Below are 22,207 nucleotides of genomic sequence, written 5' to 3'. Positions count from 1 at the left end.
TTGACAGTTATTAAATAATATCATTTTGATTTTTTAGCTTGTGTGTGAGATTTCCTATATTTTTTGGTTCTTGAAAGAACTAAATTGACTTAATAAAAACTATTTAGCTTTGTGGTGTGATTCAATTTAATTCCAATAATATCGGTGTCTTGACACATGTTTCCATTATGTCACACTCCTATTAGATCTTTTTTGGCTTTTTAGGATCATATTTAATTCAAATAGTGTTGGTTGCAAGTATTAACCTCATGATTACGTGATCACGTAACCCACAATTAATATTAAATCTAATACTAGAAAGCTAAGCATAAAAAAAATTTTATTTTTCTTTTTCAATGTTTATTTTACATGATCCAAGAAGAGTGCTAAACAAAATGTTGTTTTAACATTTCTCTTACAAAAATGTTATTCCCTGTATATCTTGCAAAAAAGCTAAAACACTATTTATTGCAATTTTTTTTTAACTAGTATTTTTCTTTGATTTTTTTAATATCTATGTTTTTATTTTATTTTTTATGAGATTATCCTAGTTTCATGACTCATGTTGTGGATTTGACGAGTTCATCCGGGTTGACTCGGTTCATTTTTTATTTTTTTAAAATTTTATTCTTTAATATTAAGTTAATTAAGAATTATTCAAGTTATTTTTAAACCGATTTAGTTAACATGATCATAATAAATTATTAAAATAATTATATATCAAATATATTAAAATGAATCATAACAAATTATTAATATTAAAATATATTATAACAAATTATTAAAATAGTTATATATCAAAAATATGCTAAAATGCAATTAACTTTTTAAAAGACTAGTGCATATAAAAAAAACTATATTTGCCTCTTCACTTTCCTTCCCGCCAAAATCAGAAACTCCCGCCAAAGTCCCAAACCTAGATCCATACACTCCTTTTAATTCTAAATATTTTTTTTCTGTTTTCTTTACAATCAAAAACCCTAAACACTGAAAGAATAAAGAAAAAATCTCATCCTTTTCCTTCACCATGAAAGTCCGTACACTGAAACTAAGAGAAGCCCATAAATCTATCAATGGAAACAACGACATCAACCCTTCCTTCTGTTCTGTCTTATGGGACCAACAGGCCCTTCATCTTGTTACAGCCTCCTCCTCTGACCCATCAATCTCCATCCATGACCCTCTCCTCCCTTCAAATCCTCCAAAGATTCTCCGTCACCACCGCGATGGCGTCACTGCCTTAGCTCTTAGCCCTAATTCTACCTGCCTCGCCTCTGGATCTATTGACCACTCCGTCAAGCTCTTCAAGTTTCCAAGTATTGCACTTTTTGTTTATTTATTTCAATGTGATCATAATATTACTTCCAAATTGTCAAATGGGCTCGCATGATTTCAATTACCCAGATATTTTTTTTTTAAATGTTGCTGCACTCTATCATATTCCAGCAAAAATTCTGCGTGGATTTTATTTTTACACATGAAAGAAAATTATATTTCATAATGTTTATACAGTGAATGGTAACTGGGCTAATCAGAGATGGTTTACCTGTCTTATTCAATGATTCCATTTTGGTTAATTTATTCAATTTCTGTTTACAGGTGGTGAGTTTGAGACTAATGTTACTAGATTCACGCTGCCGATTCGTGCTCTTGCATTTAATAAATCAGGGAGCATGGTCGCAGCTGCTGGCGACGATGAAGGCATTAAACTTATTAATACAGTCGATGGCTCTATTGCGAGGGTTCTGAAAGGACATAAAGGACCTGTTACTGGCTTAGCTTTTGACCCTATTAACGAGTACTTGGCAACAGTAGATTCTGTTGGGACTGTTTTATTTTGGGAACTGCAGTCTGGTGGGATCTTACATACCCTAAAGGGTGTTGCTCCTAACATTATTTCGGACACTTCTTTCGTGAATGTTGTTAGTTGGAGTCCTGACGGGGAGACCTTGGCTGTCCCTGGTTTGAGAAATGATGTTGTGATGTATGATAGAGACACGGCAGAGAAGCTGTTTTCACTGAGAGGTGATCATGTACAGCCTGTATGTTATTTGTCCTGGTCACCTAATGGCAAATACATGGCCACTTCTGGTTTGGATAGACAGATTCTGATATGGGATGTCGATAAGAAGCAGGACATTGACAGGCAGAAGTTTGAGGATAGAATAAGTGGTATGGCTTGGAAGCCAATTGGTAATGCATTGGCTGTTATTGATGTTATGGGAAAGTATGGTCTGTGGGAATCGGTTGTTCCTTCGTCAATGAAATCTCCTACAGAAGATATTCCAAGTTTGAAGAACAGTAATGGAGTTCTTTTGTTTGACGAGGATCCAGAGCCAAGTACATCTGGTGGTTTAAGTGAATTTGGTGAAGATAGTCTTGGTGAATCAGAACCATGTAGCAGGAAGAGATTACGTAAACAGTCTGAATTTGAAGATCCAGACGAGGACATTGATGATGAGTTGAGCTTGCTTCCAAAGACTGAACCCAGAAAAAAGGTGCATCGTTCCAGCAAGGATAACTTGGATAAGGGAAATGGACTCAGAAGTACAGTGACATCTGCTAGGTTGAAAATGCAGGAGGCATTTCAGCCAGGCGCTACTCCTCCACAGCGTGGAAAGAGGCGCTTCCTGTGCTACAACATGCTTGGAACTATAACTACAGTGGAGAATGACGGATACTCCCACATAGAGGTAGAGTATCCTATTTCTCAATTTATATCTCAGTTTCTTTTTGTCTTTGGTTTTTTTTTTTTTTTTTTTTGTACCGGGGAGGGATAACTCAAATATTGCGTTGCAATATACACCTGGATTCATGTTAAATCACCCTAGAGCTGCAAGTCAATTTGTCTTTCTTGAATTGCTTATTGATATTTCATATACCTTGGAAACAGATCGACTTTCATGATACTGGCAGAGGTTCACGACTTCCGTCAATGACCGACTATTTTGGTTTCACAATGGCCTCATTAAATGAGAATGGAAGTGTTTTTGCCAATCCCTGCAAAGGTGAAAAGAATATGAGTACTCTCATGTATCGCCCGTTCAGCAGCTGGGCAAACAACAGCGAGGTGAGAAATTTTCCTTTCCAAAATTATATTCTCCTACTTTATTTTCTTTTGGTAATCTGTAAGTGCATATACCTATTTCCACACATGCTTCCCTTCTTTGTGAAGACTGAATTCTCACAATATGCTGACATTTGATAAATACTCAAATTCAGTGGTCTATGCGATTTGAAGGGGAAGAAGTGAAAGTAGTGGCACTTGGTACTGCTTGGGTTGCTGCAATTACTAGTCTTAATTTTCTGCGCATCTACACTGATGGTGGTTTGCAGGTTCGTCACATAAACTTTATGAAGTCTATATGATGATACGATTGAGGTCTTACAAAGTCCCTACTTCTTTTCATTATATTAAATACTAATATTATTGACCTATTCCAATATTACACAATTTATCAGGTCATGTTCGTAGTTCTTAAATCTTCCTGCAACTCTTGTTCTCACATCACTTTTCCTCTTTCCTTTTCCTCTTAATAGGTCTGAAATTCTTGCAAATGTAGTCCTTGCATTACACAGGCTTCTCAAATTGGTCATGTAACTTATCATTTTAAAGGGACGGATTTCTTACACCTGCAATGAATGCATGCCTAAAAATGACATCATTTAGAAGGTGGTTTAATTTTTGGCAACGGTTTTGAAGGAAATGCCCTACTGATAAAAGGAAGCATAAAAGTCTAGTGGTTGTAGGCTTGTAATGTTTTATCAAATCCTGTATGGATGAGTAGAAATTTGGGTTATTGTTATTTCTGCTGGTTTTTTCACGTGTTCATCAAAATTGAATAGTTCTTTAGATTTTAGAGGCTCTGTGTTTACTCATGCATTGATCAGGGTGGCTAGTCTGCGCAAACATTTATTTCAGATCTCCAATATGCAATGCAGTCATATTTGAAAATGAGACATACTTTATTTTTCCAGCTGTGATGCCTTGTCTCGTTTATGTGAATTAAACAGGAGGCCTTCCATCCTCCATTTTTGCTTTGATAGCTGTGAAGAAATAGATTACATTGAAATATCCAATTTTTTTAACCACCTTTCATGCCCTTGCATTTGTTTTCACTTGCATTTAATAGGATTGCTCTTAGTTTTGTAAGCTTCTGTTAATTGTTCTGTGTCTGCTGTATATGTTTTGTCATATGTATTTCATCACAGAGGCATATTCTCTCCCTTGATGGACCAGTGGTGACTGCGTCAGGCTTAAAAAATCAACTTGCTGTTGTCACTCATGTTTCCGACTGTCTTCCTTCAAATGACCAGGTTTAACTTCAATTATTCATATTCCTGCATTTAGAATTCTGCTAAAATTTACCAATTATTCAAGGTTCAACTGTACTGAGACTTGGCATTTATTAAGTAGCAAGAACAATGAGATCGAGTAATACCCAAGAAACACAATTGCTGATATCACTGACAATTTAATAAACTTGCTAACCATGTTGGAAGTTGTTTTCCGAGGAAGACATTTTATTTGGTTAATGGGTTGATAATCTCTTTATGTTAGATATTTCTTAAAACTAGAATGCTAAGGATTTCAAGTTCATATCTGAATGTGCAGATGCTAGAGTTCAGAGTATTTGACATATCTAATGGGACCCAGCCACTCACAGGGCGTCTTCCCTTGACTCCAGGTTCACATCTAACATGGTTTGGTTTTAGTGAAGAAGGCCAATTAAGTTCATATGACTCGAAGGTATTTTTATCTATGTTTTCAGTTTAATCACTGCTATGACTGAGCATGTCTCCTTGATATTGTTACCAAAAATTTGAGCAAATTTTGTAGGGTGTTTTGCGGGTTTTTACAAGCCAATATGGTGGTAGTTGGCTCCCAATCTTCAGGTTGCCAATTCTTCAGTTTAAGAATACTATTAGCTGACACTTTCCTATTTTTCCTTTATACTCCAGCGGTTGGATAATGTAAGTTTTAATCCTGCAGTGCCAGTAAAGAGAAGTCTGATGAAAGCTACTGGGTGGTTGGACTAAATGCTAGCAAGTTGTTTTGTATTGTTTACAAGAGTCCTGACATGTTCCCACAGGTAAGCTTGTCACCTTGATTTCTACCCTCTTTCCAATTATCTTGTGACTGATTTTCCTCCTGTTTAGGTGATACCCAAACCAGTCCTCTCCCTTTTGAATCTCTCATTCCCTGTAGCATCCTCTGATCTTGGAGCAGATGCCCTGGAAAATGAGTTTATAATGAACAGCATGCACCTCTCACAGGTTTGTCCCCCCCCCCCCCAAAAAAAAAAAAAAAAAAAAAAAAAAAAAAAGCCCCCTTTATACTCCTCTTTAAGCGTCAAGTATGAATTGCTTTTTTAATCTTTTCAAGGTGTTGCTTTCAGAGATGTGCATCTTTAAGAGTCAGTATAAAATCTTAGTTCCTCGCCCAACAACAGAACTTTTTGGTTGAAGTATTTTTTTGATATAGCATTAAACCCTCTTTGATCAAATGTCAGAAGTTTGAATTTTAATAATCCTATTCTCTCAAATAAAACTTAAAAATAAAGTACAAAATAATAATGGATGTGTGCAAGTTTTAAGTTCAAAGTGTATGTAATAGAGTTAATGTGAAGCTATTCTTTAGACCTCACTAACAACTCAAGTTTTCAGGTGAAAATCTTCTTTTATAGTATTAAGGGGAGTGTATCATATAGTTAATATAAAATTTTTTAGAAACTTAGTATCAGTTTATAAGTTTTTGGGTTGAGATGTTTCTTTGATAATATTAAAGGGAGTTTTTTTTTTCTTAATTTGGTTTTTTAATTTGGACAAATTGGTTTTCCTTGCAATCCTCAATCCTATCCTTTGGTTATTTTGATTTCCCCATTAAAGCTGTTGGATCCTATGCCTTCGCAGATTCAGAAAAGAATGGAAGACATGGCAGGTGCCTGTTTGGATACCACTGCACTAGATGATGAAGCTTTCAATATGGAGGCAACTCAAGATAGATGCATCCTGAGACTAATTGCTTCTTGCTGTAATGGTGAGCTCATATAATCGACTAACCTCAGAAAGGATGCAAATTATTTCAACTCTTGAACTTTTCCTTGTAAAAATACAATTTTTTAATGAAATAAAATATATTCTCAGCTGTAATGCTTGCTTTTGCTGCTTATGTAAGGTGATAAGCTTGTGAGGGCTACGGAACTTATGAAGCTTTTATCTCTGGAAAAATCAATGAAGGGAGCAATAAAGCTGGTTGCAGCGCTGAAGCTTCCAAATTTGGCCGAACGATTCAACAGTATACTGGAGGTAAAACCTATTACTTGGAAAAGGTTTTGGAGTTATTTCTTAGCCAATCAGATTGGGTGTTTTTCTGTTATCAAATTAGTAAACTGGATTTTTTTTTTAATCTCATCACAGGAAAGATTGGTCAATGAATCTAAGGGAACTTACAAAAGCCCCCTCTTGAACTCAAATGATCGTGCATCTCTCACAGCTGATGCTGCAATCAGCAAGACGATGGTGACTTCAACTGGAAAAAATGAAACACCCGAACCTCGCATTGCATTCTCATCACCGACACTGTCAGCCCCCCTATTTATCAAAAAGGCAAATAAGCAAGAGCATGAAAAAAGTTATCAGAACCAAACTGTAAATGCAAAGACCAGTATGGAGCCAAGCAATGCAGAGAAGGTGAAAAGTGCTGAAAATGTGATTGGAGTAGAAGTAAAGATGACAGGCGAGGTGTTAAAGGTACAATCACAACGCCCGTCTAATCCATTTTTAAAGTCATCAAACAATCAGGAAACTTCGAAGAAAGATCTGGATCAGTTAACATCCCTGCATCCCTCAAATCCTTTCAAAAGAACACATTGAAAACTCTCATGTTTGATACAACGTCAAGGTGAAATGGGATTACGTTTTCAGAGTGGCACAATGTCCCAGACAAGTATTAAAATGGCTGACATGAGAGAATCTGTTGTATATCACTCAGTCGCAAGAAACAGTTGTATGGAAATAGGTTCTCAGTTCTGTAACTATGCATTTGAGTACACCAAAAAAGCTTCATTCCTGCTTTTAAGCTCTAACCTCACCCTTGTGTATTGTTTTTTCATTATCATAATAAGCAGCATTCAATATGGCTGTCCTTTTTTATCCGAACACAAGTCCTCGTGGCCAAATTTCTCTGCCAGAAGCCAAAGATTTTTCCACACCTCTAAACATTGCAAGCTTCCAATTGGTGGTTCGGTATCAGCCAAAGGAAATGTTGATGATTATTGCAAGTTAGTTGAATCAGCCATTGCTCCATCCATTCAAATGAATGCTATGTCACTTGCGAAGTCATTATCTTCTATGGCTTCTCAGTTCTTCCTCGAGTGAAACTCATCTCTTCCTTTGCCTGCCTGATGACATGAGATGCGTATTGGATATCAAGATGATCACGCCTAAACCACTGCTTATGCTTTCTGCCACAACTAGCTCATTTTTTAACTGAAAGATGCTGCTTGAAAGTCAATGGATATAAGGCAGTGAGGGTCAATCCTACCCTTCATGAGAAAATCCCTCACCAAATCACCGGTCATTGACAATGCTGCCTCTACTACATAAACTTTATCCAATTCACTTCACATTCTGAAACGAAACGCATCGACATATAGACATGCATATTTCAATTGTGAAAAAAAAAAAAAAATTATGTGCTTCTTTCATTCAGTAACGCATCTTCTAAAGCACGTCCGAGTTTTATTTCAAGATTTCTTTTGTTTCCTGAAAAATGTATTTCCTTTTAAAAGTGAATTTTATAGAAAATGATTTTATTTGAGAAAATAATTTTTTTATATATTTGATTGTAGAGAATCATTTTTTTGGCTGTGTTGTAGAAAATAAATAAAATAAATAAATTTTTTAAGATGTTTGGTATCACTATGATTTTTTGTTTTAAATTTTTAAAGAAAAAAACATGTTTTTATGTTTAGTTCAATTCATGTGTTTATTTTTTTCTTTGAACCAAAATAGTTATTTAAATACCATAAAAAATAATTTTCTATTTCAAATTTTGGTTTTCAACATCAGCATTATCATTGATTACTAGTATCACCATAATTTCATATTCATGATTACTATCATTGTCGTAATCATAAAATTAGTGTCATAACAATCACAATCATCTCTTTTATCATTACCTCATAACAAACATCTTCTATTTTAATATTATTATTATCATCTAACACCACCATCATCAATATTAATTATATAACCTTTGCAAACATATATTTAAATTCTTTATCATCATTGTTACATTATGATCACCTTTATCGGATAGTTTTCATTTACTAAAAGTATCATTATTTACGAATAAAATAACAATCATTTTTAATTTGGTATTACTATAATCATATTAACATTATTATGATTATATCAATCATTAATACATTGCCACCATTGTCACATATGGATGGCGTTGTGACGATGCGTCTACTCTTATGGTATTTGGAAATCAGGATAATCAGGAAATACAAGGATTTCTTATCTTTTACCTATGAAAATAGAAAATGAGAGTCACCACTTAGTATTTTGGTTACTAGGAACTCTAACTGGTCTCAGAGATTGAGCACGGGAACTGGTCTCGTAAACGGAAGGTATTAGCACCCCAAATATACCCAACCTAAGGTTAGCTGCATTGTTTAATTGTTTGATTTAAGCTAAGGTATTGTCGTATTTTTTAATTGTTGGTTTGTCTAAGGTTGAAGATAAGTCCTTCTTGGTAAAGAGATTTTTATCTTATCGGGTAAAAACCTAACCATTCTAATGTCAATAAAAAAAGAACTAACTATTTAATATCGGGAATACATCTTACATATAAGTTCATGATCCTAGATACTAAAAAAAAAAAAAATATTTTTTTTGGTATCTTTGAAATATTGACCTAGTTCTCATGGCTTTAATTAACTAATTATTAAAGCTCAAAATGCATGTTAATACATATTTTTTTTTTTGAATTTTTTGTTGTATGAAAATATAATATGAAATTTTTTTATAAGCTTGAAGAGACTTGGCTGTATGCATAAAAACAATATATTTTTTTGTTGTTTTTCTATATATTTTTTGCAATATTTTGGAGAAAACCAATTATTTTAATACCGGATTTGTATTTTTATAGTATAAAAAATACAAACCATTTAATCAAAATTGGTAGAAAAACGTTGGAAAATCACAAGTTTTTTGAAAAAAAAATTGGAAATTTTTTGTTTTTTTTGTTTAATATATAATATAATATTATATATTATTATATTATAATAAAATATATTGGGATGGGCTTGACCCAATCATATGGGTGGAGCCCATCCTAGTTGGGTTGAAATTAGCCTAGAAGAAATTGAGCTGAGGTCGGTCCAAAAACATGTTAGACCGATGTCAGCCCAATATATATTCTTTCTTTTTTATGGGACTGGGCCAAACCCAGCCCAAACATTTTATTCTAGGTTTGAGCTGGTCCAACTCAGTGATTAGTGAAAAGGGAATTAATTCACTTTCCACTATTTACTTTGCAGAATAGTGGAGGACGACAACAATGGAAGAAGGAGGAGGAGGAGAGCGGAGCTGACCTACTGACATTGTTGGCGGTGCCGGTGGCTCACGGTGGCAGTGTTGTGGCTTGCAGACGGTAGTGGTGGAATAATGGTTGTTCTTCCTCTGTTTCCTTTTCTTTTTTTCTTTTTTGTTTCTTTGTGTTTGCTTTTGCTCCTCCTCTCTTGCTTGTGTTTTTATCCCTTGTTGTTTTGTTCTTTTCTTCTATTTTCCTCTCTTTGTTTTACCTCTCTTTTCTCTTTGCTTTTGACCTTTGTTTTACTCTTTGTTTTTTCTTTTTCTCTTTTGTCTTTGTTTGTTTTTTTCCCCCTCTTTTCTTCCTTTTAAATCCTCTAAAATGCCATCCCTCTCTTTTTGTTCGTCTCTCTCCTTCTCTCCTCTCTTAAATCCTCTAGAATCCTTACATCAGCTGCTAAGTAAAACTAGGTTGAAGAATGCATGTAAAATAGGGGTGAATGGGAGGCCAAATTCCAGAACACTTAACAAAGGAAATGAATAATTTAAATACACAAACTGAGGTGGAAGACCGACCTTGGTGGGGGCTAGACAGAATGCAAACACTATGAGAAGAAAAGTAGGAATTATGACCTTGTTAGAACCTTAGACCATGCCAAAGTCAACAGAAAATATGTTAGTGCTATTGACTTGATTTCTTATTGTGTTTGACAAAATTGTGTGATAACAGGCTTAGAGTAAGGTTATGTGCAGGATTGTGTGTGTTTGTAACCTTAAAAGCATGATACAGCTGAAACAAGAATCTAATGAAAAAGTATGTGTTGGAATTGAATTTGCAAGTGTGTTCATGCTAAAATTGTATGATTCTACTGGATCCAAAGAAGGAATTGTGGTGTCACATCAAACGAGTTTTTGCTGCGAATTGTGTTGTTGGCAACGAATTAGTTTCGCCGCTGAACTGTGTTGTCTGTAGCGAATAATTTTTTGTTGCCAAATTATGTGTTAACAACGAATCAGTTTCGCTGTTGAACTGTGTTGGCTGCACTGACTGAATTAGTTTTCGCTGCTGAATTGTGTGTCTGCAACGAATCATTTTCACTCCCGAATTGTGTTGTCTGTAGCGAATGAGTTTTCGCTGTCGAATTGTGTGTCCGTAGCGAATCAGTTTCGCTGCTAAACTGTGTTAGCCGCAACAAATCAGGTTTTCATTGCCGAATTTGTGTGGCCCGCAACGAATCACGTGTTTGCTATTGAATTTGTGTGGTCTGCAATGAATCAAGTGTTCGTTACTGAATTTTGTCCGCAACGATTCAAGTGTTTGTTGTCGAATTGGGTTTTCCATAGCGAATCGGGTTTTTGCTGCCAAATTTTGTTGTCTGCAACTAATCAGGTTTTTACTGTTGAAATTATGTTGTCCGCAATGAAATAGGTTTCGCTGCCGAATTATGTTATCCGCAACAAATCAGGTGTTTGCTGCCAAATTTGTGTGGTTCGCAACGAATAAGGTGTTCGCTCTTGAATTTGTGCTGTCCGCAGCGAATCAAGGGTTTGCTGCTGAAGTGTGTTGTCCGTAATGAATTAGGTGTTCACTACTGAATTTTGTTGTCTGCAACGAATCAGGTTTTCATTGCCGAATTTATGTTGCCTGCAGTGAATCAGGTGTTCACTATCGAATTGTGTTATCCACAACGAATTAGCATTCACTGCTGAAAGTGTGTTGGCTATAGTGAATCAGCGTTCGTTGCCAAAGTTGTGGTGTTTGTAGTGAATCAGTGTTTGCTGTCGAAGTTGTGTTGTTTGTAGTGGAAGTGTGATTCGCTGCTAAAATTGAGTTACCTATGGTGAAATTAGCATTCGCTACCGAAAACGTGTCAGCTGCAGCGAACCAGATTTCGCTGCCAAAGTGTACGTCCTGCAGCGAATCAATTTTTGCTGCCAAATTGTGTGGCCAGCAACGAATCAATTTCGTTGCTGATTTTCTACAATAGTCCCCCGAGCAGAAATGACGTAAATGCTTGTAATAATTTCATTGTATGATGGTGTAAAATGTGGAACACTTGAATGTGAACATATGAACTCTTGAAATAAGTATGGTGATGAGTGTGATTTAAGGATGCAAATGTATTGATTTGTGGCCATTGATGTCTTAGGTGGTGTGGTTGGGATCGAACCATCGCCAGGACAAGGACAACCCGCAAGTGGAGCAGGTTGATGGTTTCCACCTTTTTTTCTCGTTATGATGTTTATGCTTGAAATGATTTACTTATGATGATAATTTATTAAGTCCTTGTTGAATGAGAAAACGACTATGAAATGTTGATCGAGTTCTTGATGAATATTGAAAATGTTAGAGTTATAAAATGACCCATTTAAGGTGGATATATATTATTGTGTTATGATGAATACTAAACCAAATATGAGATGTTGTTTGGGCTATTATGAATTTAGGCTGCTGATGAATGGTGGTAGGAGTATTAAAAAAGATCTACTGTTGTGTTTTTATTGAATGTAATGGTGATGAATGATTGTATAAGTATTATGAAGGATCCACCGTTTTATCATATTGAATGTAATTGTGATGAATGTATTACAAATGATATATTGTTGTATTTTTATTGAATGTATTGTGACAAATGGTTGTATGAGTATTACGAAGGACCTACTATTGTATTATATTGAATGAAATTGTCATGGATGGTTGTATGAGCATTACGAAAGGTCTACCGTTGTATTATTGATAGTTAATTACCATGAATGGTGGTGTGAGTATTACGAGGGATCTATTGTTGTGTTGTATTGAACATTCACTGTCATGAATGGTTAGATGAGTAATACGAAGGGTATTATTGTGTTATACTGAATGCAAAACTATTATGGAATGTTTGCTTTTGTATTACAAAGGATCTATCATTGTGTTACTGAATGTTAAACTATTATGGAATGCTAGTACGAGCACCACGAAGGGTCTGCTATTATGTTACAGTGAATGTCAAATTGTTATGAATTGTTGGATGAACCAATGATTAGCTTCGGCTAATGACATGGATGATCGGGATCAATGATTGATTAGCTCCGGTAATGGCATCCAAATGGATGACAAGGATAAATGATTTATTAGCTCCGGTTAATGGCATTCAAAGCAGATGACCGGGATGAATAAATGATTAGCTTTGGTTAATGGCATCTGAATGGATGACTATGACAAATGATTGATTAGTTTCGAGCATCCGAATGGATGACCGGAATAAATGATTGATTAACTTCGGCTAATTACATCCAAAGTGGATCATCGGGATGAACAATGATTAGCTTCGACTAATGGCATTCGAATGGATGTTCGGGATAGATGATTGATTAGCTCTGGCTAATGGCATCCTAAATGGATAATTGAGATGAATAAATTACTAGCGTCGGCTAATAGCATCCTAGGTGGATGACCAAGATGACAAATAATTAATTACAACAAATAGCACCTTAAATGGATTACCAGAATGAATAAATGATTAGTTTCGGTAAATGGCATTCTAAATGGATAATCGAGATGAATAAATGACTAGCTTTGGCTAATAGCATCCTAGGTGGATGACCGATATGAACAAATAATTAACTATGACAAATGGCACTCTAAATGGATTACCAAAATGAATAAATGAGTAGCTTCGGTAAATAGCATCCTTAATGGATAATCAGGATGAATAAATGACTAGCTTCGGCTAATAGCATCCTAAGTGGATGACCGAGATGAACAAATGATTAACTACGGATAATGGAACCCTAAATGGATTACCAGAATGAATAAATGATTAGCTTCGGTAAATGGCATCCTAAATGGATAATCGAGATGAATAAATGATTAGCTTTGGCTAATAGCATCTTAAGTGGATGACCAAGATGAACAAATGATTAGCTACAACTAATGGCACCCTAATAGGATTACCAGAATGAGTAAATGACTAGCTTCGGCCACTAGCATCCTAAGTGGATGACTAGGATGAATAAACAATTGGCTTTGACTAATGGCATCCTAAGAGGATAGTCAAATTTGAGTGTTATGAGTTAGTTTTAAGAACTGATGCGTTCATGTATACTACGTTTCGTATATACTAAGTATATGAAAGAACTATAATGGTTATGCTTTTAAACAGAGAATAACATTAGTTTGGCTAACGGTATTCGAGATGAATGATCGGGTTTGAATATTGTAATTAGCCTCGGTAATTGATGAATTATTAATGGTGGTATTTACATAAGTAAGGAGAAATAAAAGCATTATGCTACTTTGGTCCATGAATGAAATGTAACGTTAATATTGTATTATTATGTTTTCTTAAATTGCCTATAATACTTGAAATGACCTTGTGTTGTAACAAGGACATCATACCAACATGGTGTGTACGGAAATTTATTTCGCGGCTCACACATTTCGAAAAGAACTATATATTCGCATGTTATGTGTGATATGAGTTATGCATGAACGGACATGTTAATCACTCAATTAGTCGTCCGACCCCTTTTGTAAAAACTATTAATGAAAAATTGAAATGGAACACAAATGTGAATATACGAACAAGTTGATATGATGTGTATGAATATTCATATCAAGTATTCATCTAATGAGGATGTCATGTTGTAAAAATCACATGCGATCAGGATAACAAAAGTACTAATTGTGTAACTAGTTATTCGACAATTTTGTATGAACTCATGATGATAACGAGATTAGAACAAGAATGTGAATTTATGAATATGTTGGTATGATGTAATGTAAACCTAAGAGTATGAAAAAATAATAATATTATGTGCATGTGTATTGAGAATTCGTTCTATGGGAATGTTGATTTACGTTATCCTACATAGATTGTGCCTTATTAATGAACAAAATGCAATAATAAATATGAAGAATGATGTGGTGAAAAAATCCAAAAACCAAAAAAAAAAATTCCAGTGATTTTGACCTTGAAAAAGCCGGGTTGTTACATTCAAGCACTCAGTGATTGGGGCTATCATTGTGCCGAAACTACGAATAAATCACCAATAGAATATAGCCAAACCATGAAAGCTTCTGACTTCAAAAAAATTCTAGGGCGTTGGCCATTGCTGGATAGCCTGCACCTTTGCAGGATTAGCCTCAACACGTTGATTAGAAATTATAAAACCTAGAAACTTTACACTTTTCCTCGTAAATAAGCACTCGCCTTTATTAATATGGAGTTGTTAAACTCTCAAGACCTTCAATACCTACTCGATATGGCTCAAATGCTCATGCACACTTTGGCTAAAAATTAAGATATCATCAAAATAAACAATGATAAATTTTTCCAAGAATGGTTTGAGAACTTGCATCATAACACGCATGAAAGTGCTTGGCACATTGGTTAATCCAAAAGGCATCACTAGCCACTTGAATAAACCATCTTTCATCTTGAAAGTTGTCCTCCACTCGTCACCTAACCAGATATTAATTTGGTGGTAGCCACTTTAAAAGTCAATCTTAGTGAAAACAATGGAACCACATGACAAATCCAGCATATCATCAAGACGAGGAATGGGAAATCGGTACTTCATAGCTATCTTATTAATTTCTTGACTATTGACACACATCCTCCAACTACCATCATTCTTTGGTGTGAGTAAAATCAGAACAACACAGGGGTTGAGACTTTCTCGAATGAACTCTTTGTCCAATAATTGTTGAATTTATCAGTTGAGCTCTTCATTCTCTATTGAGCTCATGCAATGGTGTGGTAAATTAGGCAAGGTTGAGCCAGGGATCAGATCAATGGCATGTTGCACCTCCCTCATTGAAGGTAGTTGATTTGGAATCTCATTCAACATGATATCCCGAAACTCTTCCAACATTGCTGAGAACTCTACTGAAACATTGTCGTCCTCCTACTTCACTTCATGACTCACTACCAGTAGCACCATATTATCCTCATGCATAACTCAAGAGAATTTTCTTATCATCAAACTATGACAACCTCGTTTTTGTATCAAATTCTAAAATCTATAGAGGATCTAAAACAAATTTCTTTTGAAATTAAAAGAATAAGCATTAGTATACCCATCATAAAGAACCCTTTGGTCATAGATCCATAGACGTTCTAATAGCATATGGAAAATACTCATAGGGCTTACATCACACCAGGCTTTGTCCATATATTTTTTTCCCACTAAAAATTTGACAAAGCAACGTTGTTCCACTAGGACTGAGTTGGCTTCATTAACCCAACTAATCCGGTAAAGAGTGGGATGCTTCTCAGATTTCAGCCCCAAATTCTCAAAGGCAGCTTCATAGACCACATTCATGCTACTACCATTATTAATAATGACATTCAAAGCTCGACCATTATGCTCCATGCAAGTGTGAAAAATATTAGTGTGCAACCACTCGGGATTAGCCTGGAGTTCTATCTTAGTTCCTATCAATACTCGAAGGATTACGCAGCTGGGTAAGTCCAACGCACCTAAATACTCTTCTTCACCCAAAGGACCACGATTCCTTTTCACATATAAATGCTAGTTTTTTTTTCTGTTTTTTTTTAATCTTTTGTAGGACACACTACAACATGGTGTCTGAAGCTTTTACACTTATAACATTGTGTTCCTTCGCTGGAAACTTTGGCTTTTCCTTTCTGGTCTCCATTTACCCTGCCTCTAGGTTGATCTTTTAGCAATGGAGGCCTTTGGACTGAGATGTTGGGACATGTTCTGACCTTGAATCCCACGACATTAATTTCCTCCTAACAAAAAGCCCCATTTGTTTCTTAATATGGAGTGCCAATTGATACGCCTCCTCCACGTTGATTAAACATGCAGTCCACATTTCTTTACATAGCTCATTGTATAGTCTGATGCGGTATCGAGCTAAAGTTGTTGCTCAATCTCTACAATCTTGCTACGGACAATCAACTCGTGGTAGTGATTTGTGAATTGATCAACACTCAATGACCCTTGCTTGAGTTGCAACATCTCCTTGAACATCATTTGCTCATAATCAATGGGCAAATATTTTTCCTTTAATCACTCTTTCATCTCTTCCCAATTAGAAACTACTGGCCTTCATGTATGGCACAATTGTTCCTCCACACTTCCCACCACGCTCATGCATACCCCTTCAATTTCATCCAAACATAATGAACCTTCCTTGTAAATCCCGGGAAAATCAAGGCTGGATTAAATTAAAGAAAATAAACTAAACTAAAATGAAGTGGGGGAAAAATAAATATACTTAAAGAAAATGGGGCCTAAATGCAAATAAGAATCATTATAGAGCATAAATACTCCTCTTCTCATAAAAAAAATAATAATCTACAACTATCATAAAGAAAGAAAAGAGGGAGTTTTGTATCTATTTTTACAAATCAAGAGAGAAACACAAAAAATTCAAGAACTCATCCAAGATTAAGGGTTATACGTAGAATAAACACTGGTGGGCAAGGGATTAACAAGAAAATTTGAACAAGAAGAGAAAAGGGGAGGGCCAGCTGTCATTAGAAAGAAAAGGAGGGAGTTGAAGATCGAAACCTTGATTCGTACCAGGTAAAGTGCTCTAAACATGATTTTATGAGTCATTTCAAAGTCAATTATAAATTGATGCCTGGAGGTTGAATTATAGTTTAGAGTTCTTAGACTTGAATTGATGAAAAAGTATGAGTTGCTAAAATAAATAACTTCATGTGTTGTGTGTAAATGGAAATGTTGATGAATATAGACAATTTCATCTCTTCACTTCCAGAGGGATTTAGGGCAAGAGGATGAAGGAATTAGGATCAGGTTCCTTCATAGAAATTGTAGTTTTAGACGTTGACTATCTTAAAGGCAGAATTGGGTTCTCCTTCCTTCATAGAACTTGTAGCCTCATGTCTTAGCTTTCCAACGAGACTAATTTCGCTTGAAATGGAGTTCTATAACTCTAGATATAGTTAAAAATTTAAGGAGAGGTCGAATAGTAATAGTTCAATGTCTAGACAGTAATGGTTGGATAGTAACAGTTCAATGTCTAGACAATACTAGTTCAATGTTTAGACAGTAACAGTTAGACAATAACAGTCCAAATGTTTGTTGATGAGCAATTTTGACTGTCTTAGAGGCAGAACTGAGTTCTCCTTCCTTCATAGAACTTGTAGCCTCATGTCTTAGCTTTCCAACGAGACTAATCTCGCTTGAAATGGAGTTCTATAGCTATATATATAGTTATATATTCGTGTTGTTATATTTATTGTGTTATTCACGTTTCAATAAAATGTATTTTGTTTCAGGATCATTGCATGCACGAGAGGAGTAAATCCTAGCTTATGTTCCCTTCTTGTAATCTAGGTTCTAGGGAGTATACCTTTATATTTTGTAAACATGAAATGTTTGTATAACTTAATTTGTATAATTAATGTTTAAACTTTATTAAATGAACTTAACTCTATAATTCATATAACCATATTTCATGTCTGTGTATTTATATTTTTATCCATCCATAATGATATTTTGTTATATAATGTATATCATAAATATTGTGGTTGATAGGTGTGATAATATTTATGGAATTGAAAACCCAGGATGATTGGGTCGGGATTGAGTTATGAGATGCGAGTTATTAGAAGTGTAAACAGGTTACATGTCAATAAGTTGGGACCTTCCAGTATAGGGGGGACTCCGTTGAAATTTTGGAAGATTTTAATACAAAGACTATGAATATATAAAAAAATAATTTTAATTACTCTATTTTTTGGTTGACATGAGATTGTTGTTTTTATTCCGGTACAGGGAGATGTTACAGTTGGTATCAGCGCTCAGGTTTCTATTCCAGGGACATAAATAATTATATGATTTTGAAATGTGTTTCAAGATGGTGAGAATAAGGCAAGGAGCCAGGATTGATCCATCCCTAGTTCGAGGAAGTGACCAGAGTTTTCATAATGAAAGTGATCCAAACTAGGATCCCTTGGTAGACACCTCCTCTCATATACCTGCAATATCAGTGTACTTAGAAGGGGGCGAGTCAGTGAGACTTCAAGATGATTCGTTGTCCCGTCAGGCAGATGTATCCATGCCCGAGGTATCAGACATACAGGGGGAGATAATATACACCCACTAGTGGCACCGGTAGCTAGATCAAACCCATTTTTGGATCCTGCTTTTATGGAACATATAGTGTGAGTTGTAGTAGCAGGAATGGTAGCGGGAGCCTCGGTACAACTCTTAGATTAGAGGGAGTAGTCACCATAGTGCAATGGGTGAAGGGTATAAGAGAAATGGGTTGTATGACTTACCATGGCGAAGAGGATGCTGAGCTTGCTGGGCATTGGCTAAAGAAAGTGGAAAGAGTTATAAATCAGATGCAAGTGCCAGAGGAGCTACGAGTGGATTGTGTGGCTCAACTATTGGTTGAAAGTGCCCACTTTTGGGGGGAGACCATTAGAAAGAGGAGATCAGGGGAGGTATTGAGATAGAGGGACTCTCATGAAGAGTTTGAGGAGAGGTACTATTCTTGAGAGCATAGAAGGAAGAAAGAACATGAGTTTTTAGATTTGATGTAGGGAGATTTGACAGTTCTAGAGTATGAGAGGAGATTTCAGGATTTAATAGCTTTTGCCTCCACTTACCTTCCCACAGAACGCCACAGGGTGGAGAGGTTCTGTGATGGATTGAGGCGGGAATTGAGTATGGTATTGATAGCCATGCAGTTTCAGTCTGTGCGGGAATTGGTACAGGCTGCTTAGGGTATGGAGAGGGTAATAAGGGATACCCTGAAGCTAGTGGTCGAACAGAGTCAAGTAATTGGAGCTAAGAGGAGAGATTTTGAGTTTTTGACTGGGAGACCTACTCTCCCAAAAAACGGAAAGAATGAGCAATCATCAGGACAGTTCCAAAGAAGAGGTAGGAGTTTCACCCCAGGATAGAGCTTAGGAGGAACTAGACAAGTCAGTAGAAGAGGAGCTTGGGAGGACAGTCTAGACAGGGAGTCAAAACTGTTGGAGGGTTTATAGAGCAGAAGGGACCAGTATATCCATTCTATTAGAGGTGTGAGCAGCGACACCTTGGAGATTGCTCTGCGATGCCGGGGAGATGTTATATTTATCGAGGTGAGGGGCATTGTTGGATAGAGTGCTCGCATGTAGGCATAGGCTGTTACTATTATGGGGACATGAGTCACAGGAAGAAGCATTATCCTCGTAGAACTACCGAGGGAACCCATAGTCAGAGGATTAAGGTTCAGAGCCAACAGCAATCAGTGACAATCAATTGTCCTATCAGGCCTACCCAATCAGGGACGAGTGCTACTTGTGGGAGGCCTAGAAATCAGGAGGGGAGGACTCAGGGTCAGGTATATCACATGACCTACGAGGATGTGGAGTTGTACCTGATGTGGTGGTAGGTACTTTACAGTTAGATATGATGCAAGTTTATACTTTAATTGATCCTGGAGCTAGTCATTCTTTTGTATCTTATAGAATTGTGAATAACTTGCATGTGATAACTAGTGACTTAGGTGTAAGAGTGATTGTTAGTACACCTCTAGGAGAGAATATACTTATTGATGATATTTATATAGGGGTAAAACTATATATTGGAGGGTTAGAGTTGAGGGTAGATCTTATGCCATTAGAGCTATATGATTTTGATGTGATTCTAGGCATGGATTGTCTAAGTAAACATAAGGTACAAGTGGATTATTTCACCAAGACAGTGACAATTCAAGGAATAGGTGATAAAAGAGTAGTGTTTAAAGGGGAAAGAAAAGTAATTTCAAGTTGTGTATTCTTAGTCTTGGTGGCTAGAAAATTACTGAGGAAGGGTTGTTATACTTGGTTAGCCCATGTAAGAGAGCTGGAAAAGGGTAGCATGGAATTGGCTAGTATTCCTGTTGTGAGGGAGTTTCGAGATGTATTCCTAGAAGAGTTGCCTAGATTACCTCCAGTTAGAGAAATTGAAATTTCAATATAAACTATTCCGGGAGTTTCTCCTATAGCCCAGTCTCCTTATAGGATGGCACCTATGGAATTGGCAGAACTGAAGGTCCAGCTTCAGGAATTGTTAGATAAAGGCTTTATCCGACCTAGTAACTCGCCCTGGGGAGCTCCAGTATTGTTTGTAAAGAAGAAGGATGGCACCCTTCGTTTATGCATTGATTATCGTCAATTGAATAAAGTGACGATGAAGAACAGGTACCTACTCCCACGAATAGATGACTTGTTTGATTAGTTGAAGGGTGCTAGAGTGTTCTCTAAGATAGATCTGAGATCTGGATACCACCAGTTGAGAATCAAGGAACAAGACATACAAAAGACTGCTTTTTGAACCCGTTATGAGCATTACGGGTTTTTGGTGATGCCTTTTGGGTTAACCAATGCTCCGACCATGTTTATAGAGTTGATGAATCGGGTGTTTTGGCCTTACCTGGATCAATATGTGGTTGTATTTATTGAAAATATCTTAGTATATTCAAACTCTAACTTGGAGCATGAACAACATCTAACGATTGTGCTACAGACCTTAAGTGGAAGAGGGAACGATTGTTAATAATTGAAAAAGGAAGAGATTCTAATGAAAACCAGAAGGGAGAAGTGAACAAAATATGAATGCATGTTACCCTTTTTAAATTGTTAGATATTCATGTTCTTATATTTATTATGTTATTCACATTTTAATAATATGTATTTTGTTCCGAGATCATTGTATACACGACATGAGTAGATTCTAGCTTATGTTCCCTTCTTGTAATCTAAGTTCTTGGGAGTATACCCTTATATTTTGTAAACATGAAAATTTTTTGATAACTTAATTTGTATAATTAATGTTTAAACTTGATTGAATGAACTTAACTCTGTAGTTCATATAACCATATTTCACGTCTGTGTATTTATATTTTTATACATCCATAATTATATTTTGTTATATAATGTATATTATAAATATTGTGGTTGATAAGTGTGATAATATTTGTGGAATTGAAAACCCAAGATGATTGGGTCGGGATTGAGTTATGAGATGCGAGTTATTAGAAGTGTAAACAGGATACATGTCGATAACTTGGGACCTTTTGGTATAGGGGGGACTCCATTGAAATTTCGGTAGATTTTAATACGAAGATCATATATATATATATATATATATATATATATATATATATATAATTTAAGTACTCTATTTTTCGGTTGACATGAGATTATTATTTTTATTCCGGTACAGGGGGATGTTACATTCTTGTCCTGTGAAACAACAAACCAATAAAAAAAAATCCTCAATTGCCGCTAACCAGTCCTCAAAAGCATTGGGGTCTAATTTTCCAAAAAAATCCAGCACATCAACCTTCATTCTTTTGGTCAGTTCATCAAGAGGTTGATAACCTGCACCATGACCCACATGACCTAGGTGAAAGTTTTGCCTATGATGTTGGATTTGAGGCTCATGATCTCAAACTCCTAGTTTTATTCTTCTTCTTCTTCTTCTTCTTCTTCAAAATCATCTCCATCACTTTCATCTAGTCTCTCTCCACGAATTGCTCTGTGACCTCTCTGATTGAAGGGCCCATACTCCTCTCGAACATAACGCTCCTCCATGACATCCAGTCCATGGGTAAGTTGCTCCAATAGTATGGTGATTTGATCAATTTGTTATTGCAACTGGGACCAGTTTGTGTTTTGGTCGTTTGGATTTTGGTTAGTTGCCATGACGTATGAAGTACCAC

General features: G+C 35.9%; 1 protein-coding gene across 1 annotated transcript; it reads left to right on the top strand.

Moving 5' to 3' along the window:
- The first annotated feature begins 936 nt into the window (after positions 1-936).
- LOC118029010 (protein ENHANCER OF LHP1 1) lies at positions 937-7,127 on the top strand. Its single transcript, XM_035032771.2, has 12 exons — positions 937-1,295; positions 1,579-2,672; positions 2,873-3,049; positions 3,202-3,315; positions 4,192-4,296; positions 4,595-4,729; positions 4,820-4,875; positions 4,973-5,072; positions 5,140-5,256; positions 5,893-6,019; positions 6,158-6,288; positions 6,400-7,127. The coding sequence occupies exons 1-12, from the start codon at positions 1,007-1,009 to the stop codon at positions 6,853-6,855; spliced, it is 2,901 nt and encodes a 966-aa protein (XP_034888662.1). The 5' UTR covers positions 937-1,006; the 3' UTR covers positions 6,856-7,127.
- The last annotated feature ends 15,080 nt before the right edge of the window (positions 7,128-22,207 follow it).

Source organism: Populus alba, chromosome 12 (assembly GCF_005239225.2).
Source record: "Populus alba chromosome 12, ASM523922v2, whole genome shotgun sequence".
NCBI classification, from domain to species: Eukaryota; Viridiplantae; Streptophyta; class Magnoliopsida; order Malpighiales; family Salicaceae; genus Populus; species Populus alba.
Note: the sequence above shows the minus strand (reverse complement) of the source record. Positions and strands in the feature narration are given on the sequence as shown.

Excerpts from the sequence above, each read along its gene's own strand:
- LOC118029010 (XM_035032771.2), top strand. The coding sequence starts at position 1,007 with ATGAAAGTCCGTACACTGAAACTAAGAGAAGCCCATAAATCTATCAAT. Across the intron at positions 1,296-1,578 it reads CAAGCTCTTCAAGTTTCCAA|GTGGTGAGTTTGAGACTAAT; the intron begins GTATTGCACTTT and ends TTCTGTTTACAG. Across the intron at positions 6,289-6,399 it reads GATTCAACAGTATACTGGAG|GAAAGATTGGTCAATGAATC; the intron begins GTAAAACCTATT and ends ATCTCATCACAG.